The sequence below is a fragment of the Lycium barbarum genome, chromosome 8 (assembly GCF_019175385.1).
Source record: "Lycium barbarum isolate Lr01 chromosome 8, ASM1917538v2, whole genome shotgun sequence".
Classification (NCBI taxonomy): Eukaryota; Viridiplantae; Streptophyta; class Magnoliopsida; order Solanales; family Solanaceae; genus Lycium; species Lycium barbarum.
Genome location: NC_083344.1, coordinates 3292866 through 3315557, shown reverse-complemented (window position 1 = coordinate 3315557; position 22692 = coordinate 3292866). Strand labels below are relative to the sequence as shown.

Sequence of the window (22692 nt, the reverse complement as noted above, 5' to 3'; positions counted from 1 at the left end):
GATATAGTATTAGCTTCATTAGTATTTTATTTGAAAATTATACTTATTAAATTTTAAATAAAAATAAGTTTTATACAATTCAAATGTTAAAAATACAAATACTTTTAATTATTTAATATTTTAAATTCTACTATATATTAATATTCAAATATCATTTAAATTCAGACATCTTAATATTTAAACATGTATTAAGATTAAGACGTTTTAACCTTAATAAAAGTAAATAAGATTAAGATTTTAAGATGACAATTTGAGTAGCTACCATGGCGGACTTGGTATTCCATTATCTTTTTTCCCCATTGACTTTTAGGGACTTGGTATTTCAATACTTCAGTTACTACTCTTTAATTACAATTTGGACATTAAAAAATATTAATTAATGAACTTAGATCACTAACCCCCCAACAAAGGAAACCAAAAAAAAAAACAAATAAAACGAAAAGCCTCCATTTTTTTCCAGCTCTTAATAGAGCAAACTTTAAACCTTAAACTTTAAACATCTTTCCTTTTTACCCCCAAAAGTTTAAAATATAACCAAATTGAAAGAAGTACAGCTCACAAATCTTTATTTTTTTTAATTGATTTATAGAAAGTTGAAGAAATAGAAGAAAGTTGAAGTTAAAGAGTAAAGTTTGAAGTTGATCAGAAATTGAGTTGAATTTTTGAAGAAAATTGATTGATTTTATTTATTCTATATATGATTAAGAAGCTGCTTCAATAATGGTATTCAATTATCATCTTTTTCTTTATTTTTTTGGTTATTTGTTTCATTTCTTTAAAATATTGTTATTGAGTTTAATTTTAATGTGTATTTTAAGCAGAAAAGGAGTTGAATTTTAATTGATTTGAGTTATTTAGAAAATGGTATTTGATTAGTATATATATATATATATATATATATATATATATATTTTGTTTTGGTTATTGATAAACAGCATTTGGTTGATTATCATGTCATTAAAATATTGTTATTGAGTTTAATTTTAATGTGAATTTCAAGAAGAAACTTGGTTGAATTTTTGAATGAAATTGAATTGAATTATTTAGAAAATGGTATTTGATTATAATGTTTTTTTGTTATTGTTTTTTGGTTTGGTTATTGATATACAGCATTTGGTTGCTTTTCATGTGTTTAAAATATTGTTATTGAGTTTAATTTTAATGTTTATTTCAAGAAGAAACTGAGTTGAATTTTAATTGATTTGAGTTATTTAGAAAATGGTATTTGATTAGTATAATTTTTTTAGTTTTTGGTTATTGATATAAAGCATTTTGTTGATTTTCATGTCTTTAAGGTTATTGTCTTGTTAGAGTTTCATTTTCACATTGTCTTAAGAGTAAAGTTTGAAGTTGAACAGAAATTGGGTTGAATTTTTGAAAGAAATTGATTGTTTATTTGTTCTGTATTCGGTTGATTTTTTTTTGTTATCATTTACAGCTTGTTTGGATGGTTGTTACCTATTGTATTGTGTTGTGTTGTTTGTTTAGATACAATGTTTGTTTTGATTGTTACTTTAATTTTAGTGTATCGTATCGTTAAATCCATCATTACGTAACGACCAAAAGTCCCATTTTACGTAACGACCGATTTGGTGTTATCGCGTAGTTACCTTATTTTATTTTTCTCATTTTGTCCTTACTTATTGTCTATTAATCGTATTTTCTCCTTAACATATTGATATACAACATTTGGTTGATTTTCATATATTTAAGAGATTGTCTTGTTGAGTTTCATTTAGTGTGTATTTCATTTTCACATTGTCATTTGGTCTGTTAATCATGGATATTTTTTTTAATCCTAACTTTTTGATTATTCTGGTCTCATTTGCTTTAGTAACTGATTTGGGAATGTTAAATATATGTTCTTTTGTACCCGCAAGGGTGGCTCAGTTGGTTGAGCATGGGGCTTTCATAATGGAGGTCTCAGGTTCGAAACCCCCTGCCTACAACAACAGGGGATTTGCCTTCTGGGTCGAGCTCGTCGCACGGGGCTTGCCTTGCGAGCTATTGCACAGGAGCTGGGTTTACCCTGTGCGCACCCGAAGGGTAGCGGCAAATATATGTTCTTTTGCTAAGTTACTATTCCAGGATCCAAGCTTTTGTTTTAAAAAACAGTAATTGGTATAAGTACTCTGTCCGTCCAATTCTATGTGATAGTTTTTCACTGGTCATAGAGCTTATAAGATGTTAACTTTGAACTATATGTTAGTTTATTACTAATAGTGAAAGAAAATATTAGAGTACTAGCTGTAAATTTAGTTTGATATGAAAAATATCATAGCAAAGCTTAAAAGTTTTGATAGTTTGATCCAGAAGGCAAATCCCCTGCTGTCGTAGGCAGGGGGTTTCGAACCTGAGACCTCCATTATGGAAGCCCCATGCTCAACCAACTGAGCCACCCTTGCGGGTTCCAGAATTTCAAGTTTATGGCTTCTGAACTTGCTATTGAACCCATAACCTGTCTTAGTTACTGGGTTCGCAACTAAATATCTATACATATTTAACGGATATCTTATTCAAACACAGGGTCTAAGCAAAAGTCACTGGATTCGTCCGAACCCATAGCTAATAATCTAGCTCCGCCTTTGCAATCATGGCTATTTTCTAGTTCAAGTAGCTGGCACTTTCTGCATTCTTCATGTCTTCAATAAGTTCAGTGTCATGTAGCATTATGCCTATACTTTGGAAGACTTTATTTTATTCTTATTGCTTGGGTTGTTGATATCAGATAGGCCTTATTTTTTTGAAGCTGTCTGGCAGCATCAAATTGAATTCTTAACCATTTTGCTTATACATAAGGCCAGAATAAAGGAATACAAAGTACTCCCACTGTTTTGTCCCAATATACGTAACATTCTTTCATTTTTTCCAAAAAAAATGACACGTTTCTATATTTAGTGACAATTTAACTTTAAATTTCCCATTTTACCCTTAATGAGATGATTTATAGCCACACGTATATATATGGCTTATTTTAGACCACAAGTTTTAAAAGTTTTGGTTTCATTCTTAAACTCCATGCCAAGTCAAACACCTTGACATAAATTGGAGCTGAGGGTGTATCTATTATGGACATGATCACATATTACTTAATGGAGAATATTACATTGTTGGATTTGCAGGCTGTTTCCGTTAGCTTAGCAGTTGGATCACTTGTTTGGGTGGAAGATCCTGATGTAGCCTGGATAGATGGGGAGGTTTTAGAGGTCAATGGTGGAGACATCAAGGTTTCTTGTACTTCCGGGAAAACGGTACGCTTCTACATCGCTTATGGCATCAGATTGCACTAAGTAGTCAGTAAATGATAACTTGCTTCTTATTTTAAGTGATGCTCGAAATTAGACAAGGACCTGTATTGTATTGATCCCTCCATATTTTTGTAATGTTATCAACTAAGCAGATTTAGGGATGGACTGAATCTCGTTCCTCTTGTTTCTTGTTAATCTATTGTTCAGGTGGTTGTTAAGTCTTCTAATGTCTACCCTAAAGATGCCGAAGCTCCGCCGAGTGGTGTTGATGATATGACAAAGTTGGCTTATTTGCACGAACCAGGAGTCCTGCACAATTTAAAGACTAGATATGATATTAATGAAATATATGTGAGTTATGTGGTGTCACTTCGTTATTATCTTTTCATTTACCTTTTAATATTTGGAGAAGCTTAATGTTCACTGAACTAACCTTGTAGATGGTTGTTTCAGACGTATACGGGCAATATACTAATTGCTGTCAACCCTTTCAGAAGATTACCTCACCTATATGATAGCCATATGATGGCCCAATATAAAGGTGCCGCGTTTGGTGAGCTGAGCCCTCACCCTTTTGCTGTTGCAGATGCAGCATACAGGTCTGTGCTACCCCATGTTTATGGATCAAGCCCTTGATTTTGCATTTTCAGTAGGGCTGGGAAAATGATTAACAAAAAAAGTAACCTCCCAATCCGACCCATTAGACATGGGTTGGAGGACTGGCTTTTTAAAAATGGATGAAATATGGATATTAGCCATGTTATCCACTAAAAAATGGATATCGAGATGGATAATATGGATATTCATATTATCAATACTCATTCATCTGCTTGTTATTTCTCACGAGTTCTTGCTTTCTGGGAGTCTAAGCTTATTTTGGCTTTTTAACTTGTGTTCTCACTCTGAAACCATTGATAATATGGATGTCCATATTATCCATTGGTTAACCCATTCTTTATGTGTTAAATATGGGCGGGTCGGATGTTTTATCCGTTTTTAATCGTTTTCGACCAGCTCATATCCGATCCGACCCCCACGTTTGCCACTCCTAATATCCCCCATGGATGCAGACTTATGATCAATGAAGGAGTAAGTCAATCAATATTGGTTAGCGGGGAGAGTGGAGCTGGTAAAACAGAAAGCACAAAGCAATTAATGCGCTATCTTGCTTACATGGGAGGCAGAGCTGCAGTTGAGGGTAGAACAGTTGAGCAGCAAGTCCTGGAGGTAACATGTCGAGATCTTTTACCATAGGTTTTGTTCTTTTTCTTTTTTGGGTTTCCCATCTGGTGTCGGTACCCGCATTGGGGCCCCGACTAATCTGGGTTCGCGCTGTGTAAGGTCCATTAAGGGGGAAGCGCTCCCTAACAGGATTTTCCCATACCCAGGACTCGAACCTGAGACCTCTTGTTAAGGGTGGAGCAATCCTATCCATCCCACCACATCCCTTGTTGGTTTTTGCAAAAAAGATTTGCAACTCTGACAGTTGGGTGTCTTGCACAATTTGATGCTAGGTTTCAGGCTTAACGTTTAGCTATATTTGTGCATTTTGCAGTCAAATCCTGTTCTGGAAGCATTTGGTAATGCGAAGACTGTCAGAAACAATAACTCAAGGTGGACAGATGTAATTAGCTAACATTTTTAGAGCATCTTGTATTATCACACATGGTTGTAATATATCTTACACCGAGATTGCAGTCGCTTTGGTAAGTTTGTGGAGATCCAGTTTGACCAGAAAGGAAGGATTTCAGGAGCTGCTATCAGAACATATTTACTGGAAAGATCTCGTGTTTGCCAAGTTTCTGATCCAGAAAGAAATTATCACTGTTTCTACATGCTTTGTGCTGCACCACCAAAGGTAATGCGGCAGTATCTACTTAAATAAATTGCTTTTGCTGAAGATGAGCCTTCTGAAACCACGGTGTATCTTTGTTTCTCCATCGGAAATTCATTTCTACGCACATATGTTTCTCAAAGTGAAAAAAATTCATGCTACTATCTAATAAAACTGAATACAGTAAGAAGTGGATTTTTATCATTGTTGAAACCAAATCTATCTTTTGCAAGTGAAACTCTCACAAAGGTAAGTTTGAGATCAGAAAAAAACTTTAGGCAACATTCTCTGCCTTGTACACCTAAATGCTTCATTCTATACACTTGATTCAATACGAGACTCGTCTCTCATCCCTTGACTATAGGAATCTGTCTCCATGAAAAGGGAGGGGGAGGGGGTCCACTAGAGTCAACTCTTGAATGACTTGGGAGAACAATCTCATTGATTTCAAGGGAGCCACTATGAAGAAGTTCCGGAAGTTGCAACGGACGCTTTGAGCTCATTTTTTTGCGATAGAGAACCCATCATCTGTGTTATCTGCAAGCACAAGTCTGGTTGAATCTGCCAATTATTCTTTCTGCTCCTATTTCATGCAACTGACAGAATTCTGATTGTGGAAATGCATAGAGGTTACTGCACCTCGAGGAAAACCTATGTAGAAACCTCACAATCCAATGTTGCAATGCACCTTCTGCAGCCATGAGAACCCCAAAATGAACAAAACGTATCCAAGCATCATCGGGATACTTTAATCCATCGGAAATCCATGTTGCCCGTAACAGGATAATACAATAACTCTTGCTGGAATAACATGCTTTAGTTTTTGTTAGCTCATTTGGGACATGCACCTCACTCTCTCTAACAGTTTAAGCTTTTAGATGAGATGGTCACACACTTCAACATGGTGTCAGAGCAGACAAGTCCTAGGATCAAGTCTCGCTGCCACCCATTATCAAAAATAATTTCACGTGCTTGGCTCATTAAAATAAAAAAATAAAAAAATAAAGCCCGCACGTGAGGGGGTGTATTGAGAATATAATTAAGTAAATAACAAGTGTGCTCTCTCTAACAGCTTAAGCTTTTAGATGAGATAGTCACATTTCAACAATTAGAATAGCTGTATGAGAAGCTTCACATATAATACAATAAATTGGTCCAGGGAGCATCTTGTAACAACCAGTACAAAGGGTGGGGCGTTCTCATTCCCAGCCTTTTGTTGTTCTATACCTTAATTAAAAATTAGTACTGATCTGTTACATAGACTTAAAATTTTTACCAGTCTTATTCTATTCTCAACTCTCAGGATACTCAAAGGTACAAGTTGGATAACCCTCGGTCATTTCATTATCTAAATCAATCAAATTGCTATCAGTTAGATGGGGTTGATGAATCCAAAGAATACCTAGCTACAAGAAGGGCAATGGATGTTGTCGGAATAAGTTCGGAAGAGCAGGTATGCCGTACGTTTGAAAAGTTGCAGAGACGGAAAAATATATTCAAGGGTAGAATTACCGTAAGTGGTTACTTAACTTAACTATCTCTTGCGATTCCCCAGGACGCAATATTTCGAGTAGTGGCTGCAATTCTCCATCTTGGAAACATTGAATTTACAAAGGGGGAGGAGATGGACTCCTCAGCTCCCAAAGACGAAAAATCGTGGTTTCATCTAAGAACTGCTGCTGAACTGTTCATGTAAGCGATGAAAGTGGCTCATCGAAGTCAATTAGCATTCTGAATTACTAGCTGGAAGCTTTTCTCAAAGAGAAAAAGTGCAGCCCTTTTGAACTTTTAATATTGGGATGTTTTCATTTTTGGCCTGTCGGGCAAAATTAATTACAGGCACTAGCCAAATATACAAAACCTATACACTGATTATGTATATTATATGTATATTTATACTTAATATGCAAAACATATACATTTACCGGCTAGTATGTTTTAGAGCGGTTCAAAAACTGTAATTATCCCTTTAATATTTCCTAGGTGTGACATGAAGGCTCTTGAGGATTCACTTTGCAAACGTGTTATTGTAACTCGTGGTGAAACCATCACCAAATGGCTGGATCCGGAAGCAGCAGCCATCAGTAGAGATGCTTTGGCAAAAATAGTATACTCAAGATTGTTTGATTGGTTAGCTTTAACTTTACTGGGCAGTCAGTGAATCAGATCATCAGTTATCTGCTATGTACCCGATGCATTTACTACTTTTTTACAAAATTTATCAAGCATATTCAATAATGACTCCAATTTTTAACCTGTGCTCTTTAATTTCAATTTCAGGCTGGTGGATAAGATTAATAGTTCAATCGGTCAAGATCCAAATTCGAAGTCTTTGATTGGCGTGCTGGATATTTATGGATTTGAGAGTTTCAAGACTAACAGGTGCTTGACTGGTATGCCTGTCTGTTTGGATTGTATGACATGTGTTCTTCTCGAATGAACTATGTAAATTGCCTTAGCATATCCACATGCAGTCCATTTTTATTAAGCTTTGACTTATTTGGTGTCTTGTCTTTATCATCTTTAGCACACTAAACAGGACTCGTAGTAAAATTTCCATGAGCACCACATTGCCAATTTCACAACCCTTTATTTGCTATGACCTAGTCTTTGCTTTCTGGTGCCTGATACATGAGTTATGAGTCAGTTTGATGCATCCTACTGCCTCTTTGTTTACTTGTCGCCTAAAGAGAAGTTTCAAATTCATAAAATATTGTCACAGAGGTTCTCTTTTTCTGTCATTGAATTAGATAGGCATGCAACCCATAGGCCGGGCTCAAAGGGATGAAATTGCTCCTATAATCTTAAATAGGAAGCTGTTATTAACTTCATGCTGAATGAAAAATATTTCTTTCGTGTTGTTTTGAAGGTTCTTGAGCTCCGTCTATTTTAATTTAATGTTAAACTAGACAAATGAGTTTAGGGTTGCTCTATCATCAGACCTTCAAGTGTCAAAGTGCTTTGAATCACATTAGGAGTTGCTTTTAAGTCTGATATAAAATCAATCAAACTATGTTGTATTGGGACTTAGGGTCATGCTGTTTAGGTAATAATGTGGCTTTCTTTCTGGAGGGAAACAATATTGAAATTTTTGGACATCTTCATGGCATGCACTTTCTAATTTTTTGTACTATTTGCTTCAAAAACAGACTACAATATCAGTTTTTTATTCCGAAAGATGACTAGTCATGGACCTGGCTTTGTAGATTGTTTCATATTTATGATGCTGTTTATTTCTGCAGCTATTAATCATACTTCTGATGCTCTTTGTTTATGCAGCTTTGAACAATTCTGTATCAATTTGACAAATGAGAAACTTCAGCAGCACTTCAATCAGGTTCTGGTTATTTCCTCATCTTTGAGTTTGTTGAATGAGATACCATTACTACTGTACGCATCTTTATCATACCTGCATGTGGTTTGTCAGCATGTTTTCAAAATGGAACAAGAAGAGTATACAAAAGAAGAAATTGACTGGAGCTACATTGAGTTCATTGATAATCAAGATATTCTGGATCTCATAGAAAAGGTTTGTGGTTAAGATTGGTTCTTATTTCTTACATTTGTTTGCTTGTAATGACTTCACATTATCTATTTTCAGTGTATCTGACCCAATTAAAAAAAATCTGTTCCTTGTGCACTTTGATGCAATATGTCCAGTCTCAATCCTTTCCTTACTCTCCTCCATTTCCATTTGTAAAATCCTTTACATTTACATACATCAGATTGGTTCCTTAAGAATATGTTGTCTTCTCCAAGAATTATATTTCAGTTATATATGCTTGATCTTGACTATAAGTTGAAGGTTGCAGCTCTATTTAAACAAAAAAGTTGGAAGTTGCAGCTGATAAAGTTTAGATGAGATTCGCTTATAGATGTGTTTTCTGTTGATAACAGTAATAATAGTTACCGCAAGACTTAGCAATCAAAGAAGAGAACATATAAAAGAGAGGTTAAAACATGCTGAGATATGCAAATGTTTCGATTTCAGCAAGAAAAGCCAGAAACTTTGTTTTAGCATTGAAGGCTGAAATCACGCTTTTCTGTAAGTTGGCTCGACTCAAGGGAGCTAAGTGCCTGAAATCTTGTTTTTGACAAAAATATCTGCAACAGATATTCCATATAAATCTCCCTTTTGTGATGATGTTGATTTCATTCTCTTATTTTGCATAATTTTTCATTGATGGACCAAGATTTAATTCTTTCCTTTGTTTCTCCAGTAACATATTTTAACAGTTTTTTTTTCTTGCTCAGAAACCAGGAGGTATCATAGCACTCCTTGATGAAGCTTGGTAAGCTGATGAATGAAGAACTATTTTTTTTTCAGTAGCTTTTCTTATTCTTCATTCTCATTGTTTCGATGATCCACATCCCTTCTTTTTGTCCCTATTTATGCTCATTTCTTTGGGCGTAGTATATTCAGACTGCTGTTGTTTTGTTTTTGCAGTATGTTTCCAAGATCAACTCATGAAACATTTGCTCAGAAGCTCTATCAGACTTTCAAAGACAATAAACGATTCAGCAAGCCCAAGTTGGCTCGTACTGACTTCACTGTTTGCCATTACGCTGGTGATGTAAGTCTTTTCATATACCGTAAAAAGTTTCGTGCTTAGATCTTCAATTTTTATTCTGAAGCCGTGGATAACTATACATGCTCTTTTCTTACAGGTCACATATCAAACGGAATTGTTTCTGGATAAAAACAAAGATTATGTTGTTGCTGAACACCAGGCACTCCTGAGAGCTTCAAAGTGTTCTTTTGCATCTCGTTTGTTTCCAAAATCAGTGGAAGAATCCTCAAAACAGTCGAAGTTCTCTTCTATTGGCTCTAGCTTCAAGGCATGTTTGCATCTTTTTTCTAACGAATTTTTCTCTTTTCTTTTTCATCTATGCAATTACAGAGAGCATATTGAATCATCATTTGTTCTATTATATACTTTGCAGCAACAACTGCAGTCTTTGCTTGAAACTCTGAATGCAACTGAACCCCATTATATTCGATGTGTGAAGCCAAATAATCTTCTAAAGCCATCTATCTTCGAGAATCACAATGTTCTGCAACAGCTGTGCTGTGGGGTAAGGAAATGTGTTGAATCTTTTCACATTGGTGTCATAACTGTGAATCGAATGTTTCTGCTCACTGTTTTTTTCTTCCGTAGGGAGTGATGGAAGCAATAAGAATAAGCTGTGCTGGATATCCTACTCGGAGACCCTTTTATGAATTTTTAGATCGATTTGGCATCCTTTCACCTGAAGTTTTAGACGGAAGGTACCAATTTACCTTGTAATATTTGATCAGATTGACCATGGGTTCTGATTTTGTCTGACTAACTCATGACAGTACGGACGAGGTCACTGCATGCACACGCCTTTTAGAGAAAGTCGGTCTTCAAGGTTATCAGGTAATACATCACTTTATTTAAAGTTATAATTTTCCCAGTTCATTTCCGTAATTTTGGAGTCTCTTATTAATTTCAGGCTGTAGCATCAATGGACAGAAAGTGTGCTTTTATTCTATTAACTGACATCTACCTAGCACATTTTAGCACATTCTTCATCCGGTAAAATGTTTAAAATGGAACGACTGAAATTCTTTAAACATTTTTTTTTTGGATAAAAAGTAATGTTTAAAGAATTTCAGTCGTTCCATTTTGCATTTGTTGCACACCTGAATCCTATCAGGCTTTTGGTAGGTTAAAAGAAAGTAGAATGCAGATGTTTGGTGAATAATAAATCTGTAAATTCTTTTGCCTTTCTGGTGGCCTCGTGCTTTCTTCCTTTGTAGCAGTTCCTTATTTTAGGTATTCTTAGTTGGTCAGATTGTTCAGTTGTATTATACGCTCCTCTTTCTTGTTTTTTCTTGTAAATTCCTCATGGATGCACTGTGACCTTCTTTAGTTTTTGAAATTTTCTAGTTTTGAGTCTTTACTGATCATGATAAGTGCATATCTCTTTTCATAAGTCTAGTATTTTGTTCATCATCTTCTTCCCAGAGTTCTTTTGGTTCTTGTTTTATAATCATATGCATTTGCAGAAGATCGTTGACTTTTATAGCCACAAGCATTAACTTAATGTCTGGCACATATTTAATACCTTTTTTTTTTGTCTTTTTACTTAGATCATGTGTAGCATATTTCATTCTTTTATTGATCTAAAAAGGACGAAAAATAAAGGCTTCAGGAAAGCCAATCATTGGTCCGTTTTGCCTTTGCAGATTGGTAAAACAAAAGTGTTTCTAAGGGCTGGTCAGATGGCAGAGCTAGACACTCGCAGGACAGAGGTGTTGGGGAGATCTGCGAGCATCATTCAGAGGAAAGTTCGTTCGCACATGGCTCGAAAAAGTTTTACGTTTTTACGTCAGTTGGCAATAAGGATACAATCGATGTGCAGAGGTAGTTCATTTGCTAAATGCTTGGTTTTCTGGTTACTAGATTATAAATCCGTCAATGTTTTTATCTCTCGTTGTTACAGGAGAACTTACTCGGCGTGTATACGAGAGCTTGCGGAGAGAAGCAGCTTGTCTGAAGATCCAGACAGACGTGCGCATGCATCTTGCTAGGAAGGGTTACAAAGAATTGTGCTCTGCTGCCATTTCGATTCAGACTGGAATGCGTGGGATGGCTGCACGCAATGAAGTACGATTCAGAAGGCAGACAAAAGCTGCCATTATCATTCAGGTGACTTTTAGTAATGAAGAATAATCCTTTGGAAATTTTGAGATAAATTTCTAATTAAGAATCAATAGACTATTTGGTATAGTTCTCCTTGCTGCTATTGCTCTACCTATGTATTAACTCAATGCCCTGGAAGCTGTGACTCAATTCGTAATGGTCCTCATGCTATATGTGCAGAGTCATTCTCGCGCATTCATGGCCAGGTTGAAGTACAAGAAGCTCAAGAAAGCTGCTATTACCACTCAATGTGCTTGGAGAGCTAGAGTGGCGCGTGGGGAATTACGGAAACTTAAGATGGTGATATCTCATTCTTCATCTCCTCTTTATCTTCTTTGTCGATCCCAAGGTTTTTAACTGCTGCAGCCATCTGTTAGAGTCTGTATTCTGAGTTTATACACAGCTTAAATTTCTCGGATATGTTAATATATTAGATTACTGTATGCTCGGTTTCAAAAATAAATAAGTGTTAGATTACTGTATGCTTAAATCCTGTGGAAACTAACTGCAGTTATGCTTCTCACTTCATGCTTGCATCAAATTTAGAGCTCTAAATTTTCTTTTCTGCTTTTGGCCATTCGGACTTGGAGGGAATACTTTGAAGGGAATCGGCATTAACTTCTAAAATAAGCATTTAAGATAACTGGACTACCTTCAAGAACTTGCAAGCTATAGTACACAACTGGAGATGCGGCTCTTAATAAAAATTAGGGACTTATTTTTGCAGCCATTAGTCTTGGAGTTCAGAAGTCATCATGCCATGCTCGGAGGGTTGCATCTTGTTGAGTTCCCCTACGGCCAAGTCAGCTTTGCTTTTTCAGATCCACTAATTGTTGTGCGAGACAGTTTTCGACGATATTTTTATATATTCATCCAGATTTGATTTATTTCACATTTCAGTGCCAACTCATTTAACATTCAATAGTTAATATCTTCTAGGGAAATCCCCCATGTTAAATTTATCAAAACAAAGGCAAGTTTTTGCATTTCATACGTCGTGCTCTGTTTAAACAAGCAACATGATAGTTGGCCTGCGTGCAAAAGTCATTCTTTTCCTATTACTGTTCTGTTGATTTAATATCTATTTTTGCTCTTAAACAGTTTCATTTATATTCGGAGTTTGATTCTAACTTATTTCTGCATAGGCTGCACGGGAGACTGGTGCACTCCAAGCTGCAAAGAACAAATTAGAGAAGCAAGTTGAAGAATTAACTTGGAGACTACAGCTGGAGAAACGCATGAGGGTGAGTAGATCAAAATTATTTATCTTAAGATGCTACTGTGCGCTATTCTTCAACCAATTTTTATATTCAATCAGCTAGAGCACATACTGTCCTAGAGGAACTCGATCTTGAAATAATGCTGTATGATGGACTTGTTGAAAGCTTTTTAATTGGTAGAGTGTAAGTCTAGTACTGTAAATCCTCATATGTATCCATGTTGATCTGTTAAGCTGTGGAAGGAAAAACAAACTTGTTAACTAGGGTAAAGTTTTTCACGATGTATCTTAGAGCAGGAATAGTTACATCATACATGCAATTGTATAACCGTATTTGATGAAGGAAACACAAACAAAACCACTGCTGATTGAGGAATAGGGTGACTTTCTTCTGGTTTGTGTCTCACAAGCTGCATCATTGTCAACACGACCTCTGTGAGATTGGAAGCACATACAGACTCCCTATTTAGTCGAACTGGTTAAAGTATGAAGAAAAATGGACCATAATTATAGATGGGCTTAGTTGACTAGAAGTATTTGCTTCTGTCAAAGTGGAATAGGAATATAAGACACTGGTAATAAGAAAATAAGCTGATTCCATCTCTACCGCTATATGCTTTTAAGTGTCTGCCTTCTGGTTTAAACATTTTAATTATGTTCTTGTAGGCTGACATGGAAGAAGCAAAAACACAGCAAAATGCGAAACTGCAATCTGTTTTGGAAGAAGTCCAACTTCAGTTCAAGGAAACAAAAGAAATGCTTGTCAAAGAACGTGAGACTGCAAAAAAGGCGGCAGAGAAAACCCCTATTATGCAGGAAGTTCCAGTTGTTGACCATGAAATGATCGATAAACTTAGTGTTGAGAATGAGAAGCTAAAGGTAGGTTTGTTGAAACTAGGGAGTTAAGTGTAAACGACTTGCTTGTATTCACTGGAGCTACTTGCATCCAGATTTTGATAATCCCTTCCCTTTTTTTCCGATATTAGGCTTTGGTAAGCTCTCTAGAAAAGAAGATTGATGAGACAGAAAAAAAATATGAAGAGACAAGCAAACTTAGTGAGGAGAGGTTGAGGCAGGTGATGGATGCAGAATCTACAATTGTTCAGTTGAAGACTACTATGCAAAGGTTTAATGAACTTCTGTCAAGTTTTTTATACCGACAGGCTCGTGAATACAACTCAATGTAATTTTTTTTTCTATTCGTCATTGCGTTTTCTGCTTATAGGTTCCAGGAAAAGAATTTTGACTTGGAATCCGAGAACCAGATTCTTCAGCAAGCCTTGTTAACCCCTGCCAAGCAGGTGTCAGATCATTCGCCTAGTTTGGCTTCCAAGGTATTTGCCTTTAAAATTCATTAGTTTCCTTTCCTTCCCTTCACTCTTTCCCTTTGACAAATACCACCGATTACGTTGACAATATGTAAATGCAGATAGTAGAAAATGGCTACCATCTCAAAGAAGAAAATAGAACCACTGTAAGATACTCTTTTCTTGTCACCCTGCAACATCATATCAAGTACAGGTAAAAAATAGGCAGGTTTTGTCAAACTTGGGTGAGTCAAAACGGTTCAAATCAATAAATAGATCATGATCCAACCAACCCGAAAGTTGGTTGGGTCAAGATGGGTCAAATAATGAGTCATAATCCATCCATCCGAACATGACCAAACCTTCCCTCCTTTATATTTTGGCTTTCGGGAAAAATATGTGAAATCTAATATGTTTTTCTTAAATTATTAGCTCATGTCTTCCAAATTTACTTAATTGTTAATTCCCAATCTCCACACTTGATTTTGTATGTTTGGGTTTGTATTGCATTTTGACCCATTTGACCCAATAGTTCGAAGGATCATTTCGGATTCAACCTGTTGGCTCAAATAAAAAAAGGGATCATAATCCAACACGTTTGCAATAGGGTGGGTTGAGTGGATTACTAAAAAATGGATTGATCACACTAACGACCAGAAAGCTGTCAAACTCCAATTTGTGCTCCATGCTAATGAGAGGATTGACTTTTGCAGGACCCACCAAGTTCAACACCTGCTAAAAAAGTTGAAACCCCTAATAGCAAGTTAAGGAGACCTCCTATTGACCGACAACGTGTATGTACTCCCCTGGGGAACCTTTCATGTCATATTTTTTAAAGTTTTGGCAAAGAATTTTTTTGTTAACTGATATGTTGGTGGACCATGCTGCAGGAAGACATTGGTGCACTCATTGAATGTGTGATGAAGGATGTCGGATTCAGTCAAAGCAAACCTGTTGCAGCTTTTACCATCTACAAATGCCTTCTTCACTGGAAATCTTTTGAAGCAGAAAAGACTAGCGTGTTTGATCGTTTGGTGCAGATGATTGGTTCTGCCATTGAGGTAAATTTAGTTTTAATTATTATTATTATTATTATTTTTTTTTTTTGCCATTGAGGTAACTAGATGGAGAATTGCGAGCATTTGACTTTAATATCACGTCTCCTGGATATTGGGGTAAAACAACGATAGAAACAATACAGTAAAATGTTTTTACCTGGTTTTATTGACACTAAGTTGGAAAATAGCGCAAAGCTTCAACAGGATTTCATTATAAGCTACTCCTGATTTCACGCAACTACCTGCTGTCCTTAGCAGCGTTTGATAAAAAGTCAAATAATCAACCTACTTCCACCGTTGGTTGTCGCATAGCGTTTATTTAAATCATCATTGGGAGAGTGTGACTATGATATTCATCAACAAGGCTAGTAGCATCATAACTTATTCCGAAGAAAAAATGTTTATCAGTGTTGTAATCTCATGAGTCATATTATTTGCACCAAAACATTTGGTTTAGTTTTAGTTAAATAGAGCATTCCGATAAATTTTTTGATGTAATGGATATTTCATTGGTGTGGATATTTATTTGTGTGATGGAAAATCATATGATAACGTGTCAAGAAAAATCATTTGGTGGGTGCTCGAGAAGCAAAAAATTCATATCAACTATATGAAGGATATGTACAAAGGAGCATTCGCCAGAGTCTAAATAGTGGGTGATATAGAGGAGTATTCCAATAAAAATGGGTTTACACCAAGGACCTTGATGCATACTAATTGCTATTGATAAGCTGTTAACTGGCAAAACCAGCGAGAAAGTCAACCAGAAGTTAGAATTATGGAGAATTACTTAGTAAGGGTTTAGGATAAGTAGAACTAAAACAAAGTATATCTCGCTGCAATTGTAGCCCCCCATAGGAAGAATGAAGGTGAAGTTTGATTTGACAGAATTATGCTGCCTACATTAAAATAATTAAGAGTGTGAGTATTTCAGCTCTTACGTTAATCCCCGTGAATACCATTATAACTTGCATTATTATTGAAGCATGTATAAGGACTGTTATCTGTGTCACTCTGCTGCATTGTGATGAATTCTTATAATCTTCAAAAATGACTCCTAAGGCGATAAGAAGACAGGAAGGCGATTAATTTCTTAAATTTTGGAGGTTCATGTTTCAGTAGACTTAATGCAAACCAGAAACATGATGAAAAGTCTCTACTAATTGCAGAATCAAGATAGCAATGACCACATGGCATACTGGCTGTCGAATACCTCGACATTGTTATTGTTAATCCAAAAAAGCTTGAAGCCAGACAGTGCAGTTGGTGCAACTCCTACCCGTAAACTACAGCCTGCAACATCCCTGTTTGGGAGAATGACAATGGTACGAAAACTTTCCATTTTGAGTTAATTCTTGCTTTGAAACTGATTTATGGCCTGTTTGGCCAAGCTTCTCCAAGGCCAAAAGTGCCTTTTTTTTTTCTTTCAAAGTTGAGGTGTTTGGCCAAGCTTTTAGGAGAAAAAAAAAGTGCTTTTGAGTAGTAGCCAAAAAAAAGTAGTTCCTCCTGAAAGGTTTTTCTTTTTTCCAGAATATACACTTAGAAGCACTTTTGGTCAAACAATAATTGCTGCTCAAAAGTGCTTTTCAAATTGATTAGTCAAACACAAACTGCCTTTCACCAAAAGTACTTTTCTGAAAAGAACTTTTCGAAATAAGCTGATTTTAGAAGCTTGGCCAAACAAGCTATTAGGTACTAAGAGCTTAGCTGTAGCAGTTATGCTCCCATGTATGTATTAACTGATTGTGCTGTTCTTGTTTTCAGGGATTTCGCTCGTCCACTTCTGATGTCAATCTTGCTGGTGGTGCAGTGCACCAGGTTGAAGCCAAATACCCAGCTCTGCTTTTCAAGCAGCAGCTTACAGCATATGTAGAGAAAATTTATGGAATTATTCGTGATAACTTGAAGAAGGAGTTAGGGTCCCTTCTTTCCTTATGCATCCAGGTATGTTGAATCTTACAAACTGCAATCCACGGTCTTCAATTAAAATAGTCTTTCTCTATTTATGCATGTTCCTTTTTGCCTTATGCTTCCAAATCTTCAGGATGCTTCTAAGATGATACTGCACAATAGAAATCTGTAAATATTTTCGACTTAATGATTTTACTTCTTAATTAAATTCTTTTTAGACGATCATCAGTGTTATCCTGTAAGCAGAACCATGGTAATTTAACAATTATTACATGAAGTAAAATATATGCACTCTTCGAAGGAAGAGATACATCTTCAATTTTATCATTTAGTTTATTCGCATAATAACATGTTTGGTATCACCTATATGGATGTTTGTTTCCATTTTGTTCTATTTTTCACTAAGTCCACATAAATTCCGATAGGACAAAGCATAGAAGTGTAAAATTTGAATAATATAATGAATTTGAAATTGTGAAAATTATGAAAGTTATATTAAAATGGGATGGTGACAAACATTTGTTGACATTTCTGTAATTTTTCTTCACTTCTATCTTTCTTTCACCTGTTTTCAAATGTTTTCTTGTGATATATTCAAATTTATCAACAACAACAACAACAACAACATACCCAGTGAATCCCACAACGTGGGGTCTGGGGAGGGTAGAGTGTACGCAGACCTTACCCCCACCTTAAGTAGGGAGGCTGTTTCTGGAAGACCCTCGGCTCAAGAGAAAGCATAAGAAAGGTCAGATACGGGCAAACAAATCAAAGCAGTTATGAAAATGAAAACAAGGAAAGTAAATAAGCCATTATAAACCAACAGATACTCGCAGAAATCAAGAGACAAGAAACTATAGAGCAACATAGCTACTCGTAAGAAAGGATAAACGCGACTACTTACTAGCCTTCTACCCTAATATGAGTCCTCCATACCCTCCTATCTAAGGTCATGTCCTCAGTAAGCAGGAAATGCGTCATGTCCTGTCTAATCACTTCCTCCAATACTTCTTCGGCCTACCTCTACCTCTTCTGAAACCGTCACTGGCCAACCTCTCGCACCTCCACACTGGGGCATTTGCATCTCTCCGCATCACATGCCCAAACCATCTCAGCCTCGCTTCCCGCATCTTGTCTTCCACTGAGGCTACCCCAACCTTGTCTCGGATATATTCAAATTTATCACCGTAATTTATTTTCCTTGTCAATTATTTGTATTGTGGAGCGAAGGTGAACATTATTTTGTCTATTAAACCCTTCAATTTTCCGCATGATGTGTGATATGTTGAATTTCAGGCACCCAGGACCTCCAAAGGAAGTGTGCTAAAGTCTGGTCGATCCTTTGGCAAAGATTATTCAATAAATCACTGGCGGGGAATAATTGAATGTCTCGATTCTCTTCTCTGTACAATGAAAGAAAACTTTGTATGGACTCACAGACCTTTATCTCTTTCTCTATCTTTTTTCAGACCTTTACGTCTTTCTCTATCTTTTTTAGTCATAAGGAAAGCTAATGTTTGCTGCCTTTCATTCTCAGATGCCTCCAATTCTTGTTCAGAAGATATTTAGTCAAGCCTTTTCGTACATTAATGTACAGCTTTTTAACAGGTGACCGGGGTTTTCTTGCCTAAGTTGTCTTTAGTTATTTGTCAACTTAACTAATCTCAGATAAATTATGCAATTGTAGTTTTCTTCTTCGTCGGGAGTGTTGTACGTTCAGTAACGCGGAATATGTTAAATCTGGTTTGGCTGAGCTAGAGTTGTGGTGCTGCCAAGCAAAGGAAGAGGTAATTTATGGTTCACTATTATCACCTAAATGATTTATTTTAAAAAAAAAAATCTAATTCCCTTTTTGTTTCGTGTATTCCTGGCTTGCAGTATGCTGGCTCATCCTGGGATGAACTCAGACATATAAGACAAGCTGTTGGATTCTTGGTACGTTAATATATATTTCAATTTTTCCTTTTTAACATTTTTCTTCTTGTATCATTGGTTAGTTGTAGTAATTAACTTAGCATAAGTCAAGTTTTTAAGGCTAGGCCTATGTCACCACCAAAAAATCGCTATTTTCCCACTAAATTTCAGTGGCTATTCCCACATATATATTGATTGAATCAGTGAGAGAAGAAAAAATAGTAGTGTTTTCACACGGAAAAATTAAGAGTTTCCCAGCGTTTCAATGGGAACCGGTTTCCCACCATGCGTTTTCCCAATGAGCTAGTTCGGTGAGAATGAGGTGGGAAAATCATGTTTTATAACTCAAATTTCCCACTGATTTTCGGTGGGAAAAGCCCCTGTTTATAATAGTGTGTTGAAAGAGTCAGACGTGGGCTTAATTTGCATATCCGCGCTGCAAGGTTATTTAATGCCAGATTTTAAGAAACTTTCACTTATTAATTTATCTTTAATACTGTTATTTGATTTTGGTAGTCTAAGCTCCTCTGGTTCCATCTATCTATTTAAATGTGACATCTGTATTTCCTCTTATCCCTTTTTATTATTGTGAAGTACTTCATTTAATCCAGATGAAAGTGTTTGAGCAAGTAGATATTATTTACTGTGTAAGGAAAAAGTTATGAGACATCGTGTCTGGAAATGAATTTGTGGTCAGCTAAATAGCTGAAGTTTTCCTTGAGGTATTTTGGTTACTCACTAACTTCGTATGCTTCAGCGTAGAATTGTGGCTATTATGACTAGGCTGTTGCAAGATAATTGTTGCTTTTCCTTTTTTTTTCCTAATTACGAGAATTTGCTTATGTCTAGAATTTTACTTATGCAACGCAATCCACCGTTGATATGGAGCTTTCTGTTTACTGTTACTCTTTTGCAGGTTATACATCAGAAGTACAGAATTTCGTATGATGATATCACTAATGATTTGTGTCCTGTAAGTCCTTTTTCTCTATCAAAATTAGCTTTCCTGCGAGCCCATTGTTATGTAATGCATATGTAGAAGACTTAAAAATGTGAAATTCGGGTGTTACAGGTTCTCAGTGTCCAGCAACTTTACAGAATCTGTACTCTTTATTGGGATGACAAATACAATACACGAAGTGTGTCCCCAGATGTAAGTTATGAGTTGCCGATGGTGTTTTGCGATTAAAGTGCATGTTCATATCAGTAATAGTTGAATGAGGGAGTTTCCCTTTCTTCCTGACAGGTTATATCTAGCATGAGGGTACTTATGACAGAGGAATCAAACAACGACGAGACGAACTCTTTTCTATTGGATGATAACTCGAGGTAAGAAACTATCAGTGTTTAGAAAAGCAAATCCTCTGCAAATTTGGCAGAACAAATTGGTCCTGGATGCTTCTAATGACATGTCCTTAGGAAGTGTGCCATTATAAATTGATCCAGGAAGCTTTCTTTATGTACAATGTGGATGAGTACTAGGCTATTCTTCTAAATAAGCCAACCTATCTATCTTACAAAACTGTGTTCTTGTTTTCCTTAATTTCTTTACACTAAAAGCATAAGCGAAAGGAAAAGGAACTCTTCATTTTCCTTAATTCTTTTCTATTGCCTTGAGACATCCTCAAGGGGATTCAACATCTATTATGTGTACATCAAAAATAACTTTAACCTTGTACATACAATGTAACTTTTCGACCAAGGGGGTACCCCTTTGCCCCCCCTTGCTGTAGTGATACAAAACAAGGACACAAAGTATGTGTTTATGCTTAGACGGCATGGATATTTTTGAAAGCTAATTTCTCAGTTTAACAACTACCATCTCTTCCACCTACTAAACTTCTGTTCAAACTTCTGTTAAACTGGCGATCAAAAATTTTAATTTGAGAAGCTAGTGCTAACCAATGCATATTTGCAAGTGCAGCATCCCATTCTCAATTGATGAGGTTTCAGATTCACTTCAACTCAAGGATTTCGCAGATGTCAAACCTGCTACTGAACTTCTTGAGAATCAAGCCTTCCAATTTTTACATGAGTGAGGCCTAGGAACACCAAGATTCTCTCGTGTTTGCGCGATAGTTTATTGTACCATCCTCGACAGACATCCTCGATTTCTTGTAAATTCAATTTTCCTTGTTCGATCTTTCCCCCAATATAGCTTGATTTAATGTAGTACTTTTTTGGTTTATAGTTGTAATTGTTCATAGCAAAAGGTGCAGTGTGTGAGCAGTTGAGCTTTGTATTTCTTTTGGTGGGCCAAAGAACAACACAATTTTTTATTTTTTTTTAAAAAAATTGGGAGCAAAGCATATTGATTATATTGAATGGTGTAAACGTTTTGTATCCTATCCAATTTACCTTGTAATGAAAGAGTAGCCTGAAATAGGGTAGTGTTTTCAAGATTTTTGAAAAACTTTGTGGTTTTTTTGGAAGCCTACATACACCCCCCCCCCCCCCCCCCCCTCCCCCCTTTTTCCCCGTTAATAGTTTAGTCGAAAATGCCCCTGTCGTTACCTAATTGAGCCAAAAATGCCCTTATTTCACATAAAACATTAACAAAAGACTAATAAGGGCATATTTGGACCTAAACGCATACTTTAAGGGCATATTTGGTCCAACTTAATTAGTTTCTAACTGCATTTATGTAACAACCTATGAAGTTGCATTTATGAAGCAATTTGGATAAATTGTAGTGAATTTTCTCACGAATTTAAGGCGTCACATTATGAGTCATTTTAAAATAACTTAATGTGCCATTTTGTACAATTTAAATTAAAAGTTACTGGTAAGACACAACAATCTTGATGTCATAAAGCAAGAAAATTCATTATGTAATGAATTCTTCGTTCTTGCTGCTAATATTATCTATCTTATTGATTAATCAAAGTAGTCTTTGCTTTGCTAAGTTATCATAATTTTTTGTATTTTTACTTTTGTTGTGACTTCAAAAACCGAAAACATAGTTTCATTTTGGACAAGCACTTTTGGAACCTCGACAAAACACTAATTGATGCTCTAATACCTTGTTATTACTTTTATTTAATAATCAATTCTATTTAGCGATGGATTAGTAACAAATATCTTAGCAACGAGCAATTTAGCCACAGATTAACGACGAAATTCGTAGCTAAATTCATTTTTTTCTGTAGTATTTGTTGTCAAATGAGGTATTATTTAATAATATTTCTAATATTCAAGACTTTAAAATCTAACTAAAATTTTGGTTATTAAATCCTTTCTTATTTAAATTACGTAGGAAAGTCTAATTTTTAGGTACTTAAACCCAACTAAGATTAATTATTTCCATACTTAAGTTATCTACCATCACACACAATATTATTTTACGTAACCAATTAAAATTTTATATCTCAATTCACACGAAACAAAATTAAGAAATTTGGCGCTTCCATTCTGAACATTGTCACATAATTGGACGAAAAAGCAACTGTTAGCACTTCAATTCTCTTTATTGAATAAATATATATTTAGTATTAAATTTTAAAGTTTTAGTTGATATGACTATTTTAAAT

General features: G+C 35.7%; 1 protein-coding gene across 3 annotated transcripts; it reads left to right on the top strand.

Moving 5' to 3' along the window:
• The first annotated feature begins 412 nt into the window (after positions 1 to 412).
• Positions 413 to 21585, top strand: LOC132605709 (myosin-6-like). 3 transcript variants are annotated; one of them, XM_060318892.1, is made up of 38 exons: positions 413 to 723; positions 3123 to 3251; positions 3456 to 3599; positions 3702 to 3847; positions 4319 to 4475; positions 4804 to 4862; positions 4947 to 5106; positions 6386 to 6535; positions 6638 to 6774; positions 7066 to 7212; positions 7363 to 7464; positions 8362 to 8419; positions 8510 to 8611; positions 9337 to 9374; positions 9530 to 9656; positions 9751 to 10158; positions 10242 to 10351; positions 10424 to 10484; positions 11297 to 11474; positions 11554 to 11759; positions 11934 to 12053; positions 12899 to 12997; positions 13639 to 13851; positions 13959 to 14098; positions 14198 to 14306; positions 14402 to 14446; positions 14993 to 15073; positions 15170 to 15340; positions 16507 to 16662; positions 17102 to 17281; positions 18545 to 18673; positions 18786 to 18856; positions 18936 to 19035; positions 19127 to 19183; positions 20079 to 20135; positions 20235 to 20315; positions 20409 to 20491; positions 21087 to 21585. In XM_060318892.1, exons 1-38 carry the CDS (start codon positions 721 to 723, stop codon positions 21199 to 21201), a joined length of 4629 nt encoding a protein of 1542 aa, XP_060174875.1. In that variant the 5' UTR covers positions 413 to 720; the 3' UTR covers positions 21202 to 21585. The 3 variants fall into 3 exon arrangements, with proteins under 3 accessions (XP_060174875.1, XP_060174876.1, XP_060174878.1); XM_060318893.1 differs by lacking the exon at positions 14402 to 14446; XM_060318895.1 differs by lacking the exons at positions 413 to 723; positions 3123 to 3251 and having other exon boundaries at positions 3462 to 3599; positions 3689 to 3847.
• Positions 21586 to 22692: the final 1107 nt, after the last annotated feature.